General features: G+C 40.0%; 1 protein-coding gene across 1 annotated transcript; it reads right to left on the bottom strand.

Moving 5' to 3' along the window:
* Positions 1–8101: 8101 nt before the first annotated feature.
* On the bottom strand, positions 8102–23958 carry LOC119740077 (suppressor protein SRP40-like). The gene is made up of 3 exons (XM_038215280.1): positions 23779–23958; positions 21514–22027; positions 8102–8301 (listed from the first exon to the last, which is right to left on the bottom strand). Exons 2-3 carry the CDS (start codon positions 21977–21979, stop codon positions 8102–8104), a joined length of 666 nt encoding a protein of 221 aa, XP_038071208.1. The 5' UTR covers positions 21980–22027; positions 23779–23958.
* Between the last annotated feature and the right edge of the window lie 3145 nt (positions 23959–27103).

Below are 27103 nucleotides of genomic sequence, written 5' to 3'. Positions count from 1 at the left end.
TTGATGTACTTTTGAGTTTCCTTGGGCTGTAATTACCCTACTGAAAAGGTTTAATAACTGTTATCCCACGGTAGATAGAGTAGACCTAGACCTACCTAAGCACCAAAGATGACATCCAGAAAAATGTGTTATGTATGATAAACAAGACGCACAAAATTGGTTAAGTACTCACGTTACGAAAATGTAACGTGATTAACCGATTTTGTCCGTCTTATATCATCATATATATAGCACATTTTTCTGGATGTCATCTTTGGTGCTTAGGTAGGTCTAGGTCTACTCTATCTACCATGGGGATAACAGTTATTAAACCTTTTGTAATTACAGCCCAATGAAACTCAAAAGTACATCAAAAATGTAACGTGAGTAACCGTGGAATTGCCCATATGTACATACACATACATTATACATGTGTGTACATTTAGATTTTCCTTTACAATTCTGGCTTAGGCCGAAAAAAAAAAACCCATAATAGACCATGGCTCTGCCATGGGTTGCCCAAAAGAAAAAAAAGGGTCTACACCTGCGGTATACATACATGTACATGTACCGTATGTCTGTATCTTCCAAAATTAAGGTACATTTTGTACCATTTGCAAAACCTTTCTTTTTCCCTTCTGTATGTATTTAAACTTCCTGTGAAAGCACCTTACGATTAAAGGTAGAGTAGATCGTTTACCATGTGTGTAAATTTGTTTCGTTTGAAGCAACAAAAGTGCTCAAAATCTAAAACTGGGTGCTTAACAACTAACCTGACGACGTTTTAGCTCAGTGAATGCTGCATATTCTGAGAAAACAATATTCTAGGATCTCAATTTCAATTCAAAAGTTGCCAAGTCATATGGTTTGAATTGCACCCGAAATCAGCATCTGGGACACATTCTCATTCAGCCGATTGCAGAGCTACGCGATGTCACGCACTGAACTGACAAATAATAGCAACCGCTCGCACGTGTTCCTGTCAACGCCTGCGTGCACCCATTCACAGATTCGCCGTATTACAAACCAACTGCTAATGGAAATGTTTTAAATGCGTCACTTAAAGCTATAGTCCATCATTTGCAGCCATCCGAAAAAGTAACTGGCGTATTATTATTGAAAAACATACTTGGTTGAAAGATAGTAAGTGGACTAAACTCCCTGTGAAATTAATCTTTCTGGCAAGCCATTGAAGTAATCAACGAAAGAAGGCCTTTCCAACGGTGCGTCTTAAGACGCACCGTAGAAAAATTTAAATTAGTAGTTCGTTTTGTTATTCGGCGAAGCACGCGCAAGTATTGGCACGACGCACAGGCGCGCGCGGTTGCTATAATTCGTCGGATCAGTGCGCGACATCACGTATACCGGTAGCTGCAATTCAAAACAATTCAAAACATGATTCAGCAACTTTTGATTTGAAATTGAGATCCTAGAATGCTGTTTTTCTCGGAATATACAGCTGAAGCTGAGCTGAAACTTCATCAGGTTAGTTGTTCAGTATCCTTCATTAGATTTTGAGCACTTTTCCACTTCAAACGAACAAAATGCACAAATTACAAATGATGGACTACATCTTTAATGCATCTTTTGAAATGGCCTTCTTTTCTTCCAAATGACAGCATGCCATGCAGAAAGAATAATTGCACAAGGAGTTTATTGCCATCCAGTCCTTTTTGGACAGCTGCAAATGACTCTACCTTTGAACTTCATCAATTCCAGATTTCAGAAGGGATTCCTTAAAAATCCTGATATCAGGAAAAAAATCTCGATGGTAAAAACCTGAAATGAGGACAAATTCTGACAATCTCACCCGGGCCTGATACTACATGTGTATGTATACACACTGCCTGCCAAAAAGTGCACTCTACCAGCACATGTAAAAGGTGATGTATAGACCAACATCATTGTACCCGTGTATAAAAAGATCCACATTATCTCTACACCGATTGCGGTCGGTCAGAGTACTTGGAATCCCTGTGCCAACTGCACAAAGGATACAGCGGGCAACAGAGTTAAGCTTCTTACAATGCCAGCCCAGCCCCATTTTAATTATACACCCACAGCCACACGGACTACCAGGATGTTACAACGCACAAGGAAAAAATGCGGGGGGGGGGGGGGGATAGAGAGATAATCCACGGTAATAGCAGGGGGGCCATTGAACTTGCGCTGGCTCCTCATCAATGTAATACTACAACTCCTCCCGCCCTGTGGCAATAAGAAGGGGAAAAAAGCGCCGAAAGAGAACGTTGAAAGAAAAAAAAACGGAGAGGAAAGAGAGAGGGGGGAAAAAGCGAAGGGGATGATGACGGCACAAGGATGCAAGGTTTATAAGAAGGCTGCAGACTGTCAGGGTCCATGGTCGGTTATTGAACCCCAACGGTCCGAGGGGGCCGTCAATATTGATGAGAAAACAGGGGGGAAAAAAATTCCCTTGGGATTTTGTTTGACTATCCATGAGTGACTGACGAGAGATGGACTAATTGATAACCAAAGAAGATTTTTTTGGGGGGGGGGGGTACCTATGTGATATCACAGCGTGGAGGGAAAACGTTATTGCCCCCTGGTGGAAGGGGCTCTCAAAAATGGGTAAAACACGTACCTAGGTGCCGTAGTGTTAGGTTACCAAAAAAAAACATCGCTGGGATACAGGATACTGCTAAACGTGTTCTGTGTAACTCTGTCCCATTTTTGCCAACAAAACTAAAGCCATGGGGGAAGGGATGGAGGTTTACATACAGCGCCATGTGCCTTGGAAATATCGGTAGAGTACACGGTGCTTATTCGGTATACAGAAATAGTATTGTTGGAAGGATGAATTTTGAGTCGCAAGGCTACAGCATAGAAAAGCAAATTACAGGTGGCGTTAAAAATGCAGTTGGAGGCTCCTCCCTCGAGAGCATTCCCAAAAATCAAATAATGACAGTCCATGTCTTTTTGTATGATGTATACGTGCGTGTACGGTACAATGTACAAATGTATCTAACATGTATACATGTACATGTACCGTACATGTACATGTACATGTAGGTCTTTTTGCACAAGATCGTTATCAACTCCATTATTAACTGCGTTATTAGCTGTTGTACTTGGGCATGTCCAGTGTATCATAGGACAGACACACTTGTCTTTATTTACATGTAACTTGTAGTTGTACCATACTATGCATATGCAGGCCTACTGGTACAGTTTCATTGAGAGCCGCTTGGCATTGTATGTTCATTAGGTGAATAGTAATGTTATTCAATTTGTATACATTTACACTCACATAACATTCATGCCTAAACTTGTGTATGATGTATGTACCTGCACCTGCTAAAAACCAACTGTGCACAACGGTGAATACTCAATATTCACAAGTTTTTAAAAAAAGGACAGAACTGTTAGAATGTCCACGAAGAAATGGTAATTTATACAAATACATTTATTTTCAAAATAGAAATTTGAAAATTGGAGAATAGGCAGATGTCACTTGGCAGCCTGTGGATATTTTAAAGATTTTAGACTCCTCCATATCCCTACACATGTACGGTACAACACCCCCCCCCTTCACAAAAAAAAAACTGTTGAAAATGTACATGGTTAACAAAAACGTATCACTTTTTTATATCACCGGGTATATCACTTTTTGAAATTGTCAGAACCAGAATTGATTTACAGCAGGCCCATGAACACATATTTCATAAGCACGGCGTACATGCTCATCAATCTTCTTCTTTTTTGGGGGGGGGGGGGGGGGTTGTCGATTGTGGCTTTAAAGGCTTTTTTTGCAACAATGAACAATGTGTCTAGCACATGTCAGCAGGCCTGTATGCTTATCAGTACAGCCAAGCCTGACGGAGATTTCCAAAGCCGGAGAGATTTTCTCATTGACGGGAAGGGGGTAGTAGTCATGTGCCGGAGAAGTGCTCAGCGCACTGCATACCGGCATTACCGTCCAGGATGGGTGTAGCTGGCCTGGGTGTATTACACTCAGCACAGCACAGTGAGTGAAATACACGTACGGGCAGGGCGCGGTGCAAGTTGTAGTACGTCTTACTCACTTACTTTCATGATGGAGTGACCGCTAATAAAGTCTATTTTTTTTAATTTTTCAATTCGATACATTTATTTCGATGCTGCATAAGGATGATACATAATACATAATGTTATACAGTGTATATTCAAATTGACAATTAACAGTTGTTGACTGATGTGATGTGGGATATGACGTTTTGAACACCCGAGGGACGCATAGTGCTATGCGTCCCCGAGGGTGTTCAAATCGTCATATCCCACATCACATCAGTCAACAACTGTTTTGTCATACCTCTGTCTTGATGATGTGTTTTACTTGTTTTGGGGGAAATTAAGGGTGGCAAACTGAAGGAATCTTTGAAAAATTCTTTCAACATATATAGATGTAGGGGCATTAAAACAAGCTTAAGTTCAGGGAAATTTGGGGTAAAGGTTTTACAAGTTTAATAAAAAAAATCTTATCCCCTGGCATATTTTATAGTGGTAGGGACAATGAATAAAAACCTGGTTTGTAGTGACAACGATGCAGTCCCTGGCCGCCAAATTAAAGTAAATAGCGTCTGCAAATGCACTGCTCCCTCACTGCTATACATTATATTGTGGAACGTGAAAGTACTGCGGGGTACCAGTGAGTACAAGTATAGTCTGGTTTAAACGCGGTCCGCGCATAATGGTTTGGACTGTGGGGCGGGGACTAGTCTACATGCATGTGATATCACAATGTGATATACAACGGGAGTGTGCCATGCATATTTATCGCCCGGTCAGGTGATCGTCCTGGGCCAATGAAAATACAGTATAAAGACAGAGGTATGACAATACATACTAGATATATTTACAATAGTGAACATTAACTAAATGGCAGCATCTAGGTCCAGGGTGAAGCATCAGCTTTTGTTCCCCAGCCTATGGACAGACAGACAAGTGACAGACATACATGGAAAGACAGAGCACAAACACCGGTGTAAGACAGTAATCAAGGCCGTTATTATCCCTATTACATTTTTTAGTATGCAATTAACAAATGAGTTTTTAGTTTTCTAGCAAAAATAGAGAGAGTAGGTGATGATTTAAAAGAGTCATGAAGACTATTCCAATATAGACTGCCACATTGGACAACACTATTTTTGGACGATGAAGTTCTACTATAATTAATATACAGATTTTTCCTAGTGGCAATTGCAAACCGTAGCTTATATGTACCGGTACAGGGTGAGTAAAAAAAACGAAACCCAAATGTTGGAACCATTGTTTTAGTGAAGTTCTGCATGTAGCACTTTCAAAATCTAGGAAAATAAAAGCCCAATTCATAAGCTTTCTTTTAGTACAAGAATCATTCAAATCACTTACCGGGTATGTACTTTTCAAGTTATGGAATTTTAAACACAACCACCGTTTTAAAGTTCTGTACACGGATCACAGAAAAAGGTGTGCGTTCTTTAATTAAGCAAAACGAAAACAATTCACACACATCCCAATGTGATTTGTTTTCGTTTTGCTGAAAGAACACTTACCTTCTTGTGATCCGTGGAAAGAACTTTAAAACGGTGGTTGTGTTTAAAATTCCGTAACCTGAAAACATGTATAGCCATAGAATGTTTGACACATTCGTGCATGGTTTTGCCAATGGGCGTGAAATTGCTTCAAGTTTTAAAAGCCTGGAAACCGATTTTTGTTGGACAAAGAAATTACAACTGTACACAAACTATGGATATTGAGTCCCTTATACCGTACACACGTGAACATGGTACGGTACATGTACATGTATGCCAAGGCTACAGGCTCACAAACTGAGTGTTAAAACACATTGGGACTACTATGAACAGCAGACCGATTTATCCATTTGGTGGATGGGTATCAGACATGGAAGGAACTTTCATTGATTCAGGGCAAAAGGGAAACCGACAAGCAAGAACACTAGTGGTTTCCTTCCTACACAGACATGTACGTATGTGTGTACCCTGTACAATGTGCACAAGTTTAGAACTTTGCATCACTAATGTGTGTCATACATATGTGACCGGCTCCACAAAAAAGGGTATTAAGTCGCGCTGTGCATTATCGTGTAATGGCCCGCTCCATGTTGGTGAAAATCTTGTCAAAATGTGATTTTAATTTTTTGTCATGAATGACATCTTTAATACCTACAGTTTCAGGCTTCATTCACAGAAAAGTTGATTTTGATGAATAAAGTGGGAAAAAACGACCATTTTGTGTGCATCGTTCTGTTGTTCTACAACAGAGCCAGCTATTTCAAAGCCTGTTTTCTCAGTTATACAATTCGAACTCCAAGGAAGTGTGCAAATACGTCATCTCCAGAACGGGAGGGGCCATGGAGCTCTATTATTTTATACCAAATGAAAGCATACGTTGTGGGCTTTCCAACCATGCATATATAACTCAATTTCACTTTTTTGCGACATAATACCCTTTTTTGTGGAGCTGGTCACATATACATGTAGTCTACAGCCAAAAAATTCTTGTCCATGAACAGACCTAGCAAGAGGTTCAAAATTAAGACACTGTGTCATTGTAGGAACAATGACCCTTCAAAACATCTGGCAGCTCCCCGTCAGAAAAAAATTCTTCATGTACAATTTACATTGTCCATGTCTAATTTTTCTACCGCTGGAAAGAAAGTCTATTCTTATCTCCCACGAACAACCAATGGCTTCACAGCCTATAAAACAGAAACCACAAGAAGGTTTTGCTCTAAAAAAAGAAAACAGAAAAAAAAAGAGAGACCATACCGGTAGATCTGTGGTTTTTCCTTGAAAATATGTTCACTGCTGTGATCGCTGAGTAGTGCTATATTGAAAGCTTTAGGAGAAACCTTGAAAAATTCAGTTTGGACTCCCAACATGGCTGCCAGCTCGGCACCACACTTTAACATGTAGCCATGCAGTCACAGCACTCTATACAAATTTAAACTGTGCATACAGGACAGTGCACAGATTTGTTTTACATTTAGGCCCCACAAGATGGCACCCGAGTGCCTTCAGGCCATGAAATCATGAAGTGCTCTTCAGTCATCGGGGCAGTATTGTATTCAAGTCCCTGCAAGTCCATCACAAGTCCATCACTGATCCCCCGCAAGTCTTACAGTCGTAAGTCAAGTCACTAGCTATTCAAATGAACTGTTACAAAAGCATTCCTTTGTCATTGTTCATCCAGTTACTTGTGACTGGTTTTATTATGAAAGGACTTGTGTTGGACTTGAATACAAACCCTGATTCGGGGATAACCTATAAGCCTATGTGATACCTTATGTGTTACATAACTGTTACCGAAAGCCATCATCTGCAGAGAAGGCAACCACAAGCTTCATTTGAACAGCTGCAATGTTGAGCCCAAATTGAATTTTCTGTTCTCCACCAAGCCTGTTGCCTTTGAATGTTACACAAATAAAGTGTGCCTTATACGTGTAAATGCTGTTTATACGTGTAAAGGTACCATTAAGGAGACACGTTATCGTAATTTCTTTGAACGCTGGGAGACACCTGTCATTAGGGAGCCCTAATGTCACAGCCCCCCTTTAGAGGCAAAATTTTACCGTCGCAATTATGTTATTTTTGTTGCTCCTGGTCTAATTAGTAAACATACCAAAATTCGTGGAAAAAGGACAAGGGAATATTGGGTTAGGGCACATTTAAGTTTGAAAAATTTTGTACACAAGTCTATGGGGATGTCTCCCAAATGTCCAATCCAGGGTAATTATTATTGTTATTATTATTATTATTATTAAAGGGGCCTTTCATACTATCCAAATCTCTGCGTTGGACTCGGGTAGAAAATTTTGGGAACCCCTTTCACACAAACAAGAATCCAACATGGCTTTTACACAGGTCTGGCGCTTTAAACGGGCAACGGGATCAGGGTTGAAAGGCTCTACCTGGGTAGGAAAGCTGAAATCTACAGTCGACCCAAGTACAACCTGGTGTGAACGGTATGCCTCGCCTACCGATGGGACCCAGTCCTGCCTACACTGGACCCATGTTGGTTTTAAAACGGTAGGCAAGACGATAGCGTGAAAGGCCTAAAACATTTCATGTGGCTGCAGCAAATCTACATGTACCAGGATCCCTAAGAAGGCCCTGGATGGATCTCAAGTACGACGTGGTCCGCCGACCAGGTTTCCTTTTACCATGTGGTGGAAATTCTGCCCTCGGCCACAGAGAGCAGGGTAAAAAAAAAAAAAAAATTCCCTTAGTCCTACCTTTCTTCCGCTTCGCTCGTGGGGCTGATTCTCCTGGTTGCAGGCAAGGGGGTGGTACTGCATTGGCTGGACACTACTCTCGGTAGATTCTGATGGAAATTCAAGAGGACAAAGAGAAGTAAACATCAGTGCCAATCACACTCTCGGTAGACATGTCTTTTGGAGAAATGGAAAACAAGACAAGCTGGTCCCAGAGTGCACACAAAATTTTCTTCAATTGATTCAGAATGACTACTGATTTATGGTGGCGGAAATCGGAGATTTAAAAATCCGGTTATCCTACCGGTAATTTATTTTGGAAATCGAATAACGGTCATAAAATCCGATTTCACCGGTTGTTCCCAATCAGCTCACAGTCATGCCATCAAAAAAGTAACGAGTGAGGTGCCGCACGGATTGCCGCAAGCAATGATTTGGCATACATGTAGTTTGCGGTATTGAATGACCACTGGGCCTTTCAAAAAAAAAACCCTGAGAGCTGTAATGTTAAAAAAAAATGGGTGGGAACTCTCTAATCAGACGAATGGGCAGGCTATTCATGAACCAAGAAGACCGCTAGCGAGTGAATGCATGATTCAGGGATCATGGAGCCAATTGGGGGATGTTGTTCCAGTTGGGTTTTTTTGGCTTGTGCCACAAAAAATGGAAGGCCTAATTATTTTAAGGTTGGTTTCGAATATCCAGTTTCCAAAATTCAAACCGAATTGTGGAATTCGAACTGAATTTTTAAAAATCTTAATCTTAATCGCACCACTAGTACCAGTACATGTACTGATGCTGCTGCATTAGCATGGCACTGCTCTCCGTAGATTCTGGTTAAATGAACAACGGGTAAAGATGGGGGAAAGAAAAGAAAAAATACAAAGACTGATGGCAATATTCATCATCAGTAGGAACCGTGTATCTGGTGAGGCAGACAGAATAAGGATTTCCCATTAGTACTGTATACATGTACTGTATAAATCAGCAACAAACTCTTAATACATACTTTGTGTGTAATCCACTAAGCAAAAAATGAGTCATGCAGGTCGAAATTTTTATACGAGTTTTACACATGTGGAAAGAGCACAAAAAGAAAGCTTTATCTTGTTAGACGGACACTACATGTATCTTGTGTTCTAAGTTATCATCTTTAGAAAAGAAAATTCTAACAAATTTTCCTGCCGAGTTTAAAGCTCATGTGAGGCATGCTGCCAAAATAAGACGGAACTGGGCACAGGCCGTATTTTTGGAGAAAATGCCAAAAACCGAATGAGGTTTTTCCCTTCGATTTTCAGATTTACTGATATTTGTAATAATTGACATGCATGTCTACTACACATCTTTTAAAGAAAAAGTATAAAAAGCATGGAATAAAACTGTTTTTCAGGAAAAGCAATTGGTATCTTTCATTTTCACGACTAAAAAAACTCAAAACTTTAAAGGCCTTTTTTCTCAGTACCGGTATTTTACTTTTTTGACATGTGCATAAATGTGAACTACATGTATGAACAGCCATAACTTGTCAACAGAATGTCCGATGGAAGTGTAACAAACAGTATTGTACAAGGAATTTTATTCTCTTTCCTAATAATCACAAAATATATCTACATTTCGACCTCTGCCAAGTTCTGTCTCATTTTGCCAGAACGCTTAACATATACAAGAGTTCTCACCTACATGTACATGACTTAGTGTCCAGGGCTCGCGAAATTAGTTGCCCGACGTACCGCGACAACCAAAAAATTTTGTCGGACAACCAAAAGTTCCAGGTTGCCAGCCCGACTTTTTTCACCAATACTCACACATTTTTACACTTTATTTTTAGTCCATGGGATTTTTGAAAGTTCCAGAACCCCATACATGTACATGTGCACAGCGTTGAACAATCATCATGATAATATCGACATTTTGACTCGGCTTCAGCACCATTTGATGTTGGTAATCTACGCATAAAGCAATAACGGGTACCAGCCAAAACAGAACAGCGGTAAATCTCAATCTGCAAGCAGCCATGTACATTATTAGGATTTGGCCTTAAGTTTGGGGCAATTTTTTTAAGTTCTTTATTGGGCAACTGAAAATAAAATTCAGACAACCAGATTTCAAGAACCCCTGCCCGAAGGGCAACTACATTTTTTAAAAATTTCGCGAGGCCTGGTGTTGCAGAACATGACCAATTAAAATCAAACAAAACAAAACTAGGGAGCCACCTTGAGACTTCAAGCAAACGTTGATCCAGTCCTTATGCCTATTGCATGAATTGCACATTTCAGCTTAAACTAAAGGATGATAAATCGAGCAGAGATTCCAACCACAATCAAACATTAATGGCTGTTCTATTTTTAATGCCTTCATTACAAGCCAAACTGGAATACAATAAAATCGTGTATAAATAATTGAGTTAATGGTTAATAATAAATACATAACTTTAGCTCAGTGCAAAAGCAATAAGCCACATTTGAATTCCAACTGCGCATGTGCACACCAAATTTCGACGATTTTTACTAAGGGAATAAATATGTGCTTGGTTGATTTTAAAACCAGCTACCCGGTAGGTGCCTTGTTGTGATAATGACCCAAGCCGAACGCAAGGGACACTCTCCGTGACCAGGCCCCTAGCCAAGTTTAAAGGTACACATGTACCAGGTACTTGTTTAAAACCAGCACACACAAAAAACCATTAACATGTTTATTCCCATTCATAAATTTATGTACATTGTCGGTCAAGTAGTCAAAATAAGTCAAAAATTTACAAAATTTCAACGACTTTTGTTCAACAATTTTACTTCATGTTTTGTGAAGCACCCCTAGTGGCCCCTAATGTCCATGGTATGTGCCTCGCGCGCGTAGTGCTAAAAATCTCCTTATATGGAGATTGGCACGCGCGGCACATACTGCGTGATGTGACGCGGCACATACTGCGTGATGTGACGCAGAACACAGCGGTGTTTTACCCGTGGTTTAAAATCACCCACGGATGGGAACCGGTTCTGGAACCGGTTCCTGACATCAACAGTCGGGTACTCGGGCACCCGGTTCCGATCGATGCACAGCCCTAGCAATCTGTTGACGTACCGGTACCGTTAGTTGGAACATGCCCAAAATAAGAAGTCTGTCAATAAAACCATGGAGAAAGGAATAGAAAACACATGAACAGGATACATGCATCATGATCATATAGGCCTATGCCAACTCAAATAAAAAACAAATTATATTTTTTCATTTGTGTAAAGCCTCAGCCATTCCTATGGGTTCAAGCTTTGGTCTACGTGCAGATTTTCAACAGCGGGATTACGGTTTATGAACATGGCCTGTACACTCCACAGGAACAGGTACTGTAAACACTGAGCCATTCCCATAGGCCCAACATGAGGCATACACATGATGCACACAGCACACATTGCTGTCTCATTTGGTTGGACCATACATATATATCTGTGCATATAAAGTACACAAATACAGAGTGTATGGTGTATGTACGTTTGTACCGTAGTATACATGTACATGGGTATGTGTATACAGACAGACAAACTTGTGTTATCGCAATACATGTGGGTAAAGAATAGACCATGTACATGTACATGTATATATTGACTACGCCGGCCAAACGATATTATCACAATTTTTTTACTGCCAATTTTTCTCTTCATAATAGCGAGTTTTGCGACCACTGCACTTGGGGGATTGTACCCGGTAGTTGAAGACAGCTCTAAACTGGTCTTTGAGCTTGTGTTTCTTAGACATTTGGGAGGAAATTGGGCCTGTTTTGCAATGGGGTGGAGGGATTGGGTTTTTTTTAAGAAAATGGCGATGGGCTTCAGGACTATCGAGTATCGATCATTTGATAGCCCCCTAAAATTTGAACAGAAAGTACATGTACATGTAGAAGAGGGTCATTCAAGTTGTTGGTGCCTATGGGAATTACTGGTCAGGCTCAGCACCCATGTACATGTACCAGTACCGGTACATGTATTTATGTACATGTACACGTATGTATGCATACATGTACAGATTCCTTTCTCGACAGCTCTGGCCAGGAAACTGACCTTGCCCTCTGCAATGATTCCCCTCTGGTGGTCTGGAACAGTCATGACAGTGTGGGTCACACACTCTGAATGGAGCACAAAAATTATCATATTTGCTGCCCCTCTCTCTCTCAAAAAAAAGGGAACAACGTTTAGAGCTGACCTCACAGTACTTAACCACAACAGTTAAATTTACAGAGTTTCCTACAGTTGTTCGTTCTTTAGAAGTGAGGTCTCTTTTTTTTTTATAAGAAATAAAAAGCTGCTGCAAGCTGCCTTATCAACTGGACGGACATGAAATATGGTACATGTACACGTATAGCTATTAAAAAATAAAAGTAACAATTTATAATGAAATACCTTACTTGACTGTAAGAGAATAATAGTCTCAAGCATCCTGTGAAATCTGGAATTTGGTGTGCTGTCATTTTCAAGATAAGTGGAATTTTTGTATCAATTTCCAACGATGGTTCGGCTGACCATTGTTGGGAAAAAACTTTTTTTTCAAATACTGCCCCTAATTTACCAAATTAAGTTAGTCCGCATTTTTTTTGCAATCGGTTACACATGAAGTCGTGAATTGGTGCAAGGCAGCTGGTCTGGTTCCCTGACCTGACGATTCCCCATGTCTATAAATTTCTATGTTTTGCCTTAAGTAGGGTCAGGGAACCAGACTACAATTTTTTTCAGCATAGCATCTATGAATACAAAACTTTAAACTGGTCAGTGTAACAATATTTGCTATAAACTGCTAACCCCCAAATCCATCCATTTCTGAAAATTACAGCAAAAGCAAATGTTGTATCACCTTTAAAGGACACATGTAACTTTTGATCCTGGCGGTATCTTTCTCAGAGGAAATTTCTTTACATTGTACACACTGATCTCCATTAGTAAGACTGGATAGGACACGAGTATACATGTACTTGCGCGCAGTGAAGATTCGGAAAACGCGGACACAAACATCTGGGTTGTACCATACAGTGCGGGTTGAACGTTTGCGACCGTGCATGCGTGAAGTGCGCGTGCTGCATGGTCTGTGTGTGATGAACGCATTTCAAACTTTCAAACACACCGATGACTACACGTGCGTGCACAAGATGGAAGGCGTTGTGTCCTATCCAGTCTTACTAGTATGGAGATCAATGATTGTTCACATGTACATGTAAGGCCAAAAAAAAAAAATAAGTCGGTCTCTGGTCAGCGCGCGCGTCGATTTTAATCATGCGCGTCGATCTTTTTTTTTTTCAAAATGTTCCGCGGTAGCTCCAACAGCGCCCTCTATTTCCGCACCTCCTCAATTTTTTTTTACCAAAGAGCACCAAGGAATGGGAAATTGCTCCAAGGCAAATGATCGAAAGCACCAAGGCAAATTATGGAGGACACCAATGTACATGAGGACACCAAAAAAGCAAAATACCGTAGTACCCCACCTTGTCTGTACAATCCAAGCTTGAAAAAAAAAAAAAGCTGCGTTGCCGCGTCAGTTCCGGAACTTTGGTCTGACCAGAGACCGAATATTATTATTTTTTTTTGACCTAATGTACAGTAAGACTCCAACATGTACAAACTGCACATGCATGTAATTGTATGTTGTTACAAGGTACATTATCATCAACTTATGTATGTATGTGGAACAGAACCCATATGTACCGGTACCTGTACTCAAATTTATTATTTCATGAGCACGAGCGGAACATGAGAGAATGTCATCCCTGCGAGCCACAAAGCCAAAGGCTGTATAACACATGGGATGCAATGTGTTGCATGAGCACTCAAAGGGATAATAAATCAAACAGCAAACTTTATTACATGTAACCACAGAACATATGACAACCTGGCTAGAACGTGCAGAAGAAAAAAGTGCATGAACATGTTCACGTACATGTACTGGTACATAGTATTACAGTGAATATATTTAAATTATAATCAATATAATTAATTATAATATAAGTTTACAATTGATAATAAATAATCAATCCCTCGATCCTTTGTCTCCGAACGTTTAGATAAATTTTTATTTAAAAACTTGTAAAACCCTGATGTACATGTACCGGTATGTTTTTCCCATAAATTAGAAACTTAGACCCATGTAGAATATTTACATTTGTGCAACAGTATACATTGTGTGTTTACATACATACCCGGATCAATAGTGTTGTTTTACATACACTCAGCATGAATGTACATTGTATATTATTAGAGAAAAAAACACACTTTGTTTTGGCTGCTTTTGTGCACAAACAGATCCGAGAAGTCTGGTCCCCTGTCCCAACATTACCAATAATTATTCCATAATGAATCAATTTTTCTTGTCTCATTCAAAAGTGAATTTAAAAAAATATATTTTTAGAGAGATAGCAATTTAAAAACAAAATCAATTTTTCAGAGTGACACTCGAAAACAGCACAGAAAATATGTCTTTAACAGACAGGAATTGTCTAGTTCACGCACTGAGGGTAACCCACATTACAAATACATTAAGTCTCCAGCAGTCAAGGACAACAATATTGAGCATTTATACTATTAATTCAACAGATCATGCCTTAAAGAAAATCATAAATCAACAGTTTAATGAATAAAACAGGGTGAAAAAAATCCTCCCCAAAAAAAATCCTCCTGAAATTGCAGATTGAATATCTGCACTTTCTGTTGCAACCTACATGTACTGTACATACCGTATTATGTAAAATGTATTTCACATCAAATCTAGGCAATTAGATATCTGATGTCCAGTCCACATTTCACGGCTGTTACCCTCCACCCCCCCCCCTTCCCCGCTCACCACCTGACGTCCCCTGTATAAACACAGCGGGCCTCAATCGACCCTCGCAATCCATATGATAACGCACACGCCGGCCCCCACTTGTGTACGTGCGAAGGGTCCCCCATTGTTGGCGAACACACGCACACACTCACACAAAAAACCAGGACCTGAAAAACAAAACAATCGCTCCGGCTTAACGTGCCAAATTTGCTCTTGAATCAATGGGGGAGGTCGTGGTGGCTGGCACACGTGTTGTCCTCCCCGGGCCTCCACCCCCCCCCCCCCCCTCTACCCACTTCACCTCGTCAGCTTTGGAAATAATGAAAACTTGGCAGGATTTGTACCTCAAATTCAATTCAATGGTTCACGGATGCCGCGATATTATTCCACCCTAATATATATTTCCTTTGTGGGGAAAATGATTTTCAATTGGAATTCTGAATTTTTAATGAGTTAAATATTCGCTCTCTTTTCGGGGTTGTAATGATTTTTTTCCAACTCTTTTGTTCAATTTTTTTTTGAGGGGGGAGTGTTCCAGTTTCTGTTTAGTCGGGAAGACTTAGCCAAACTGGAGAGAACAACAGTTTTCTTTGTAAGCAATGCAGTTTTGAAAGTAATACTCAATTCTACGAACACTGGGCGTTCATGACTTCTGCTTTCCATTCCTCCCCCCCCCCCCCCAACTCTCAATCCACTACCCCTCGTCAGCTTTGGAAATAATGAAAACTTGTGGGGATATATGCCTCAAATTGTTCACGGATGCTGCAATATATTACCCGAACCTAATTTGCTTTGTGGGAAAAATGATTTTCAATTTTAATTCTGAATTTTAAATGAGTTAAATATTCCCTCTCTTTTTGGGGTAGTAATGATTATTTTTATTTGTCCTTTTGTTTATTTTTTGTGGGGGGGGGGTAGGAGGTTCTAGTTTCTGTTTAGTCGGGAAGCTGCAATGTACTCTGTTCTCAGACTTAACAAAACCGGAGAGAACAAGCTTTTCTTTGTAAGCAATGCAGTTTTGAAAGTAATACCAAAAGTTACGAACACCGGGCGTTCGTGACTTCAGCTTTCCGTTTCCAAAACAAAAGGCGTTTGTATGTGTAATGAAAACAGGAACAAAGAAAGGCTGTAGGAGGTACTGTACAAACAGATGGCAATTGATATAATTGTTGTGTGAAAAAAACTACACCAAGATTTAGCAAATCTAGAACTAAACCAACCAATGAAGTTATTCAGTACATACACGTACATTAGGTGCATACACATAAACAGGCATGCAACTGGGAATTTAGCAAAAACATGATGAAATTCCAAACCACACTTAGACTTTTGTACAGTGTTTTGCAATTTGCAATGGCATTCCTAAGAAATAAAAAAAACGAGGAAATAACCGGATCCGAGGAAAAGTTGCATGCCTGACAGGCTGATAAACCTTTTATCCAAGATCAAAATTGTTTCAAGAGCACATATTAGGAAGGCTTGAAAAAACATGGTAAGCTATGGAAACGGGACAACCATAACTTGAAACATACACACGGACATAAATAACAGACGACGTGCTGAAATCTTAATTTGTCGTCTTTAGTCACTTCCTTTGCTTGTAAATTAAAAACCTTAAAATCTACGTACACATCCCGCCCTTGCCACAGTCAATTAGCGGTCACCGTTTTAAAATCTGAAACGGTGTTAACTTTTCTAGAAATCAGTGCATTTACATGTAGCACCAAATTGAAGGATTGTGGAATGTACGGGTAGGTCTATTAAAATTATGTTGATTGTTTTACCCGGTGTTTACCAGTTGCAGGATTCCTAATAGGTCCGTGTTTCGACCAGCGTTTCCGGCAATATTTTCAGGATGCCATGACCCATCCCAACTGTGCAGTCGCATGCAGTTGGATCAGGTCACATCCTTTGTGACTGCCGCGTCACCAGTGATCAGTGCTGACATAATCCCATCTGCTGCCTGGGATTCCATAACCCAAGTTAATCCCAAAAATGAGTAACAAAAAAGTAAATTTAAAAAGTGCATACATACATGCAGGTATGTACATACATGTACATGTTTGCACTTAAAGGGAATATACAACATAATTTGCAAACATCGAAAAATAAAACTACCAAGTTTTTACAAAATACCTTACTAGGATGTTGGTAAATGACAGTCTCAAGCATCTTGTAAAATTATGGCACCTGGTGTGAAGTCATTTTCAAGAAAATGATATTTTTGTAAACATTTCCAACGGTGGTCGGCCGACCAGCGTTGGAAAAACCTAACTATTTTTCAAATACTGCTCCAAATTTACCATTTTGTCAGTCCAAATTTTGTTTGCTATTGGTTACATGTTCATGAACGGGTGCAGGCCAGCTAGACTGGTTCCCTTGCCTTACAATTTTCCATCATCTATAAATTGATCCATTTTATCTTTTGTAGAGTCAGGGAACCAGACTACTTGAACATTTTTGTTTTTCTTGGTTTTTCCAACCTTTTCGAACACAAAACTTAAAAAATGTCAGTGTAACAATATTTGATCTATTATACTAACCTCTCAAATAGTTCATTTCTGAAAATTACAGCAAAAGCCAATGATGTACCGGTACATTCCCTTTAACAACAAATAGTTCAAACAGCAAGTATTATGAATCTAGTCTTGTGAAGTCGTGCGTCAAATTTGGAGAAATGAATGTGACCTCATTTACACACGTAATTCACACAAAAACCATCTTGCTGCTTGCTCTTCATTTGCATCTCAAAGGTGGTGGGCACAGCTTGTCAGATGTTTAGGACGTATTATTACTATCGTAAATTATACCATCTGGGAGACACTTCAGCGTCAGAAGTTACGCCTTTGGGAGACATGTGGAATGAGTGAGACATTGAAAACATCTCCCTAACGCCTCAGCCCCTATTTAGAGGCAACATTTTACTGTTTAATAAAATCAAGAAGATTCAATCCGTACTCAGAAACAAGCAAATTGCTGCACTGCCTGCCTAGAATAAACCAGCCCTGATTGGGGCAAAGGTTGAAAGAATCCTGGGCAGGAATTCAAACACGAGTCTATTTACTCTTTGAATTGCAAGTTGTTATGTTAACCCTAACCCACCTCACTCCTCCAAAATCCTCCTGGCGGTTTTGGAGGATTCTAGAGGATTGAGGATGAATGGTGATTGAATCAAATGAGGATTCTGGAGGATTGAGGATGAATGGTGATTGAAGCAAATGAGGATTTTGGAGGATTGAGGATGAATGGTGAATGAAGCGCAAGAGGATGTTGGAGGATTGAGGATGAATGCATTTTGAGGCAGGACTGTCTGATGATTTTGAAGGATTTGGCGTTGGTTATCCTTCATTTAAACACGAGTGCAAAGTTTTGGGATGAGGAGGATTTTGGAGGATTGAGGATGAATGCATTTTGAGGCAGGACTGTCTGACAATTTTGAAAAATGTAGGCGGAGTTGAAAAATTTTGGAGGATTTTGGAGGATTGAGGATGGTTGTAAGCAACAAGGGCCTAGGGGGTTAGGGTTAAAGGCAAGATACAACATTTGCCGACATCAAAAAACGAAATGATCAAATTATCACGAAATATCTTACTGGATTGTTAGGGAATGACTATAAAGCATCCTGTAAAATTGTGGCTGCTGGTGTGCTGACATTTTCAAGAAAACTTGTATTTTTCCAACGCTGGTCGGCCGACCAGCGTTGGAGAAAACTGGCTTTTCTTCAAAACCTGCTCCTAATTTTTCATATTTAGTTATTCCACACTTCCTTTGCAATTGATTACCCACCTGTGAATGGGTAGGCCTATAAGCCTGCTAGACAGATTCTTTGACCTTACAATTCCCCAAAGTCTACACGTTGCTCCGTTTCATCTTAAGTGGTGTCAGGGAACCAGACTACAAGAACATGGTTGGTTTTCTTGGATTTTCCAGCATCTCCAAACCCAAAATGTGAAGCAAGTCAGTTTAACAATATTTTCTGCAACACACTAATCCTCTAAATCCGTTTATTTCTGAAAATTGCAGCAAAAGCAAATGCTGCACATTCCCTTTAAACAGTCGGCCAGGTTTCACAAAAAATGTCATATTCTTGACTGTTAACTTACCTTATATTCAAAGGTCTGGCTCAGGGGAAATAATGTCTTAAATTTCCAGAGAAAACGTTGGAAAACCCTGTTTGTAAACATCTTACATGGCAGCAGTTTTTTAGTCTCGTCAATACGAATGTCAAGCATCAAATTATGATCCAGATAGGTCAACAAAAATCTGGCGCTGTATAAAATGTATTCGGTTCACTGTGAGATGCACTGTGAGATATCAGGTCCCACGCTAGCTTCAGAATACGGTAGTGATCCTAGCGCACACCAGTTTTGTACCCAAAAATTCCTTTGATTACACAAAAACAGCAAATTTCGAAGGTATAGTCATGTGAACATCTATATATTCTACTTTTAATTGTCTTTCCAACTATACATGTATTGAAATTTTGTGGTAAATGCATAAATTTTCAAACCTAAATAGGCACTTTCTCTCACAAGTGCTCCTTTGAAATTATAATAACGTCCGAACAGTGACTGCTTCAAAAGCTTATTTTAAAGGCATCACTTTAAAAAAAATTCTTTTTAGTATCGTTTCTCTTTATCAGAGAAAGAAATGAAACTACATGATGACTGGAGCATTATAGTAGTCATCCTTCGAGATATCAAAAGATCAAAGTACAAAGATATTCACTCTTGTAGAAAAATTAAAAATTGCTTAGAATTCCTGGGCGTCCGCCGTTACTATCCGTACATGCCACCTTTTTTATGTACCAGTACAGCAGGCACGTTGCAAAGTCCCTTGAGATACAATATTTGAAACGAGTATTTTTCGAGACAGCATTCAAAACTTTGAAATGTCAAACGGCGACACAGGAGGTTGACAAGTGACGGTGCTGGCACTGATGACATTTGCAGACAAAACAGTTGAAATCGATTGCTACGACTAGAAACCAGCTGATTCTTATGGATTTCCGTGCAGGAACAGTAATGATACTGTGTGGTGTCTCACGATAGCATCAGAGTATGGGACACACCGTGTGGCATGAACTACATGTGTGCAGGACTACTGGTACATGATGTAACTTGCATCTGAATGTGTGTGTTATGTCCCAACTAAAGCATCGTTCCAAATGTAGTTGGGAGCATAAATCCCAACTACAACTGGGACTGTCCAAGGCCCAACTACAACTGGGACTGTCCAAGGCCCAAATACAACTGGGACTGTCCAAGGCCCAACTACAACTGGGACTGTCCCAGGCCCAACTACAACTGGGACTGTCCCAGGCCCAACTACAACTGGGACTGTCCCAGGCCCAACTACAACTGGCACTGTCCCAGGCCCAACTACAACTGGGACTGTCCCAGGCCCAACTACAACTGGGACTGTCCAAGGCCCAACTACAACTGGCACTGTCCCAGGCCCAACTACAACTGGCACTGTCCCAGGCCCAACTACAACTGGGACTGTCCCAGGCCCAACTACAACTGGGACTGTCCCAGGCCCAACTACAACTGGGACTGTCCAAGGCCCAACTACAACTGGGACTGTCCCAGGCCCAACTACAACTGGGACTGTCCCAGGCCCAACTACAACTGGGACTGTCCCAGGCCCAACTACAACTGGGACTGTCCCAGGCCCAACTACAACTGGCACTGTCCCAGGCCCAACTACAACTGGGACTGTCCCAGGCCCAACTACAACTGGCACTGTCCCAGGCCCAACTACAACTGGCACTGTCCCAGGCCCAGCTTAGGACTGTCCAAACTATAGTTGGGGCCACTGCTATACCGTACATGTAGTTGGGCTTACGCATTGCGTAACGCAAACTTGAATATGTACACGTAAATTGATCCAATACGTAACACTCAGAATTTTACTTCATACTTGAAATGCAAACCATTTCGAAAGGTTTTCAGGGAGGCATTACTGACTTTTGAGAGACAGTACCGCTGGAAAAAGGTCTTGGGGAGGGCTGTACTGGACACCACTTAGGGCCAAATATCTGTCAAGTATCATAACAAGTGTGGCAGAATTTCTGTTGCGAAATTTAAAGAGACGTTACAAAATGTATGTCCTGGAATGCGCCCAATTGGGCTACAAAACGCGGTATAAACGAAACGATGTGAATTGGAAAAAGCATTTAAAAGTAGGATATAAACATCCACACAACCATCCTTCAGAAACTGGGCATTTTTGTGTTATTCTTGCGAAACGTATGTGAAAGTACATATGAATGAAACAAATTTTGGGGGTCAAAATTTTGAGTCTCAAAAATCAAGCTGTTGAGTGCTAGTTGTGAATCCTATTTTCAACACATTTCAACCCTGCTGTGCATGCCTTGTATCGTTACATTTGCACGGATTGTTTACCCATTGCCAATGTAGCCCTTCCATATTTTTAAAGCTTTTTTCCCAATTCTTAATGTTTTTTTCCTATTCTAAAAATAAAATGTAAGTTAAAAAAAAAACAAGGACGAAAAAAAGATTTACCAAGATAGCTCCTCCGCCTTGCAGTGGTTTCCCTGAAATCGTAGCCTGGGGAATGAGTCCGGTCCACGGGCGAGTTCTGCTGGGACAGCACACCAGTCGGCGACCCGCAATAGTTCAGACCAGTCACGGCCGAAGACGCTGACGACCTTGTGGTGGTCGACGATGATGACGATGACAATGAGGAAAAAGTGAATGCAGTCTCAGTATCGCATCCAGCCCCCCGCATGGGACAACTGGACGCCACCCGATGGAGTTCAGTGCAGTCTAACAGCGGGACCAAGACGTCATCCTGGACTGTTTGACGACTGCCGTTGCTGCTGCTGCTGCTACTGCTGCTGCTAGTACTGGCGCTGGACCTGTAGGGTGGGCTAGACCTAAGGTGGCGTCGCTTCCTGGTGCGCTTGCGGGGGACCTGATCGGACTGATCTGCTTTGGACTCAGAGCTCCCTAATGATGCTATCCGCATACTCGGTACTCAAGGGGCGTCAGGTTCGCTCAGCTGTTCCTGTTCGCACTGTCAGAAGACAAAAAAAGGTATCAAATCATGCCTCTGTAGATAGATAAATGACACTATACTCCATAATTCTTATATTACGTACGCTCTGTACTTGATTGTAGCTCATGCAATTATCATTAAAATGTGAGACACTCTGGGAGTCACATGCAGAAATAGACAATGTACAGAGGTATCCTGGAACCCTAGCTCCCTAGGCCTTTTTGTTAGGATGTAGCCTTAAATCCTGCAAAATCCTCCAATTGGTCTCATGGAAAATAGCATAGCCTCAATCCTGCAAGGGGTGAGGGGTGACCACTGCCTGACTCCTGCAAAATCCTGCGGCAGTGACTGTCAATATGTTGAGGCTTGGCCAGTGACACCCTGGACCAGTATGGAGGATTTCAAGCATAATCCAGGCCTATATTTATGCATGGCTGAGCAAAAACAACACAAGATCCGGCCCAAGACCTTGACAAAGTAATGCACTTTTGCCATTTAACCTCAATCCTCCAAATTCCTCCACTTTGGCAAAGAGGATTTGGAAGGATTCAGGGCGGTTAGGGTTAAAGTGAGAATAAAACAAAAGGAGAGGGAAAATCTCCCCCTCCCCCCACAAAAAAAATTAAAAATTGGGGGGGGGGGGGGGAGAGGGGGTTTGGAAGGGGGATGCAAGAAGGGTCAAAGACATAGAACAAGAGGGGAAACCCAAAGCTCCCATCCAAGCCTGATAATAAGAACATTGAAATTAATACCAGCATTCCTTAACATATATTAAAATGAAACAATATTTATTGGAAAGAGCATTTTAAAGCAGAATATAAACTGCCACACAACCATCCTTTGCAAGAACAAATCTCTGGAGTCATAATTTGACTCTCAAAATCGAGCTGTTTGGGTGCTACTGCTAGTCATGAATCCTGCCGCACGTATTGAATCATCTGTTTTCTCAGTAAATGCTTCAGTAGCTTCAATATTTTCCCTGCTAAATTTGACTTTAAATTTTAGGACATGTTATTTAATTGTTATCGCTTTCCGAGTGATGGGTCACTGCAGGGAAAAATTAGTGATGTCCATGTAGGTCTATGGAATTCTTTCATATAAAAAGATTGGCAATTTCAGAATGATGTGCCCCCTTAACTCGGACACTGCCTTTATACACGTGAACAATTTTGTTTCACCAGTGTTCAGGTCTGTTTACGCCAGAGGCATAGAGCAAATATTCTCTATGGTTTGGTTTACAACACAATGTTTTGTCTTCAACGAGGATCCCAGTCTAAACTTACAACAGATCAGAGTGGACATATTATTGGCAGGCAACACCAAACTCGATGTTCTTGTGATCTTTATCATGTTTATGGGCCTACACGTTTATCAGTGACAACACAACAAAATGGCAACAATCTTTAAACTAAGCATGGAGCTATCCATGAACTAAGTAGTAAGTAAGGCTAAGCAATGGTCATAATGGTCGTCTTCTTTCACTTCTAATCGCATCCACTGAGCGCGATCAGAGAAGTGTATCACTGCTGCCCAGCTCGTCTTATCAACCCAACACAGTCACCACATCTTCCGCGTTCCATGATTGATACGGCGGCCACAGTTTGTGTGCCTGTGTACCATGTCCACACCGCACAGAATGTACGCCGTGCATTACAACAAAGTGGTGACTCGGGTCCGTGAAAAAAAAACAAGAGCATCTAGTAAAACCCCACCAGGTTTTGCTCAACTGTAGCACGTCAATTTATCTGCCAAACGTGAAATATACTTACTGATTTCATAGATTGTTTCTCAACTTCAAACTGTTGGATGGAAGGAAAGAAAACCCTGGAAAAGTCGAAAACCTAACACCCGTTGTAAATCTCTTCTTTGCTCGATGGCCGTCCTCGCTTATTATATTTTGTGTACTGTGTGAGCGCGCTGCGCTATAGAATATGCATGCGCTGTGCAATATGCATACGGAAAGTACCGTGTGTTGGGCAGACCAAATTTATACAAACGTGTAGTTGGAGTTTCCCAATTCAGTTGCGCGCTTTCTCACATTATTTTCTGCTTCGGCGAAATAAATAAATTTATCAATTAATAAATAACAAACAACAGATAAAAGGGGTTAACTGATGGTTTCTTTCCCTCAACATGATTTTTTAAGTCATAATTGTTACCTTTTTTTAAAGCCACACAATTTTCTCGATTTTTTAATTTTTATTATTTGACACCAACTGTACGACCAATGATGGAAATGATTGTTTAGGACACTTCCGGTTTTATGTACTTATGTGGGGGAATTAAAGGATGGAACTATGACGTCATGATATCCAACAAAACTGACAGGGGTCTTACAGTTCGTAGAATATTCTAAAATCTTCTTTTTTTAAATGATGAATACTTTTTTTCAATCTAACTGGTCAAGGGGAAACGGATGCGGACTTTTCAGACTATTTTCCCCCCATGTCCACCCAAATCAGTAATTATCGCCCTAAATAAGATTTCATATCAAGAATAAAAAAGAAAGTTGTATAACACTTGCTCTAAATAAAAAGGAACTTTATTGGAATGCTTGACAAAATACGCATTTTACAAGTAGGTCATAACTTTATACAATACTACTTTAAATTGTACAACGTTGAATGATTGTAATTCTGTATAACTTTCAAATACATTGTAAGTTCAGAATGCATTATTAAAATGTTTTCCAACATTCTAGGTAAAAAAATCACACAAATATTAGTCGCTCCCAAGGAAGAACAAAGACGAAAGCAAAGTGGACGGTCCTTATCCCCACAAAATCTGTCAAAAAACCATCACCTTCTGTGGGGTTTTGATGGATCCAGAACTCATCAGCCACTGTCGATTTATGTGGCGTTTGAATTTCCCACTGTTGCTCACGTACAATGAATGTTAAAAATTTGTGTAACGCAAAGTTGAATTTCGGCAGATCTGGGATTCTGACTTCCCCCAAAAATATAAACATTCACAGAATTAATCGACAGAAACAACATAAACATGTTGATGGAGTTTCAACAAGAAAACAGGATGTACTCTACACTATGCCATAATCTCTGTATTAATATTTGAAAAATGCCTTATTTTAGATAAATAATGCAGCAATGTTTCGACTAATCTTTTAATTTGCAATGCTTCTTTTCTGCTTAAAAAATGCAATTAAATCTACTGGCTAATATTTTCTTCGATTGTTAGGCTCTCTAGATACTTTCATAATAACAATAAAAGCAGAAATACTTGCAATCAAGTTATCTTTGAAGGTCAATGAGATGACCGGCGATTCATTTTGTTCGGAAGGGGGGGGGAGGCTGTTCGTAAGGAAAAGCACTTAAAATCTGACCTGTCCAACAAAAGCTAATCAATTTAACTTTCCGCTCAGTAGATTTCTCAAAATAAAATTCCTCAACAATACATAAAAAAAATCTGTAATATTTTGATGCTAAAAAGACGAGAGCCACAGTTTTGTCACCAAATTAAAACCCTTGCCAAAGCACTGTCAAATTGTTTATATAAAAAAACAGCTTCAACATAAACAACTACATCACAAAAGATTAACAGACTCTTTTGCCCCAAATTTGTTCTAATTTAAAAAAAAAAAAAAAAACCTAAATTATACTTGTGATGAAGTAAACAATTTTTTTTTCATACAATAATTTTGGCATAATTTATTTCAGTGTGCTGATGTCTGCAGACCCGAATCTTATTCCTTTTTTTGCAATGTCTGAAATTGTAGGACACCATCATCAGCAAAATAACAATTGTTAGAAAGCGTACTTATTAAATGACTTGTGCAATGTAATGCAATCCTTGAAAATACACACCTTTGTGTCCCATTTGACCTTATAGTTATTTTCAATTTGCATTTTGCTCTTTTTTAAAAGGATATTTTGGCGCATTTTTGGTTTTTATGCTTATGCAAATTGCCATATTCATAAGCAAAAGTGTGACATCTTTCCAGGCAGAAACCTCAATGTTACAGCTATTTCAGCACAAACATTTGCTGAAATTTTGGATATTTTGCTGTCGTGAATTTTCTTTTCTTTGGTGATTCGTTGTTGTCTCAGAACATGGTGGTAAGCCAATGAGCAAACTTTTCTCACAAATGTTTTCAATGAGCAAATATTTTGGTTCACAATTTGAACTGAGAAACCCCAAACTGAACAGTGTCTTTCTGAAATGACATCACAGCAACAGCATCCTCCGAAAAAGCATGGAATACATTTTATGTTTAAAGAAGTGCACTTTTCAATAAAATTAATCAAAACGGGATGTCAAATAATGTTCATACATTTAAGAGGAGCAGAAATTTGCACAAAATGTGTTCCTCAGAACAATTCAACTCATGGACCTTTAGCTAAACCTTTTGGAGTTTCAGTGATAGTAATGGGGGTTATTATTAATCAAAAATTAAATTAATGACTGCACTGAATGCAATAGAATGCTTTTGGTGCCGGGCCTCGTGCAGCTTCAAGATCTGAAAAAAACTCCCTCATTATCATTTTTTTCTTCAAAAATTACGGTTAAGAATTCATACATAAATCATAAGGCACTGATGTCAATGTGGGCTGTGGTACCTTGCAGTGTTTACAAAAATTATCAAAAAAAATTGTTCAGGACATTTAACGTTTATTACTACTGTACACATTCTCACAACAGAAAAAGGCATAAACTTCGTTAGATCCTGCAGGGAGTCACGTTGGCGTAGTGGTACTTTCCTCGCCTTCCACTGCTGTGACCCAGGCTCGAATCCTGCCTGGGCCAACATGTGGATTGGGTTTTCAGTCTCTACCTGATTCTGTGGGGTTTCCCCAGAATATTCTTCTGGGGAATACAACTTTAACAAGGGCCTAAACTTAAACCTTCAACCACATAATAGGCATAAACTATTATTTAAAAAAATGGAATTTTATATGTGATATTTCTTTTTAGATAACATACTATCTAATGTTTGTCACCAGTAAATATATTAATAAACAATCGTAAGTTACATATAAACGTGTAAACAAATCTAAGCAAATAACAAATTCTCACAGACAGACTTGCATGTAATTGTTGATACAGAAATTTGTCGCAAGCAAGTTCACATAAATGCCA

The sequence above is a fragment of the Patiria miniata genome, unplaced genomic scaffold, assembly GCF_015706575.1.
Source record: "Patiria miniata isolate m_02_andy unplaced genomic scaffold, ASM1570657v1 HiC_scaffold_4, whole genome shotgun sequence".
Lineage (NCBI taxonomy): Eukaryota > Metazoa > Echinodermata > Asteroidea > Valvatida > Asterinidae > Patiria > Patiria miniata.
This window is presented reverse-complemented; position numbering and strand designations above follow the sequence as displayed.

Bases quoted from the DNA above. Each gene is read 5' to 3' on its own strand.
- LOC119740077 (XM_038215280.1), bottom strand. From the start codon at position 21,979: ATGCGGATAGCATCATTAGGGAGCTCTGAGTCCAAAGCAGATCAGTCC. The intron at 8,302-21,513 runs GTAAATCTTTTT...AATTTCCATCAG, and splicing joins AAGGCGGAGGAGCTATCTTG to AATCTACCGAGAGTAGTGTC.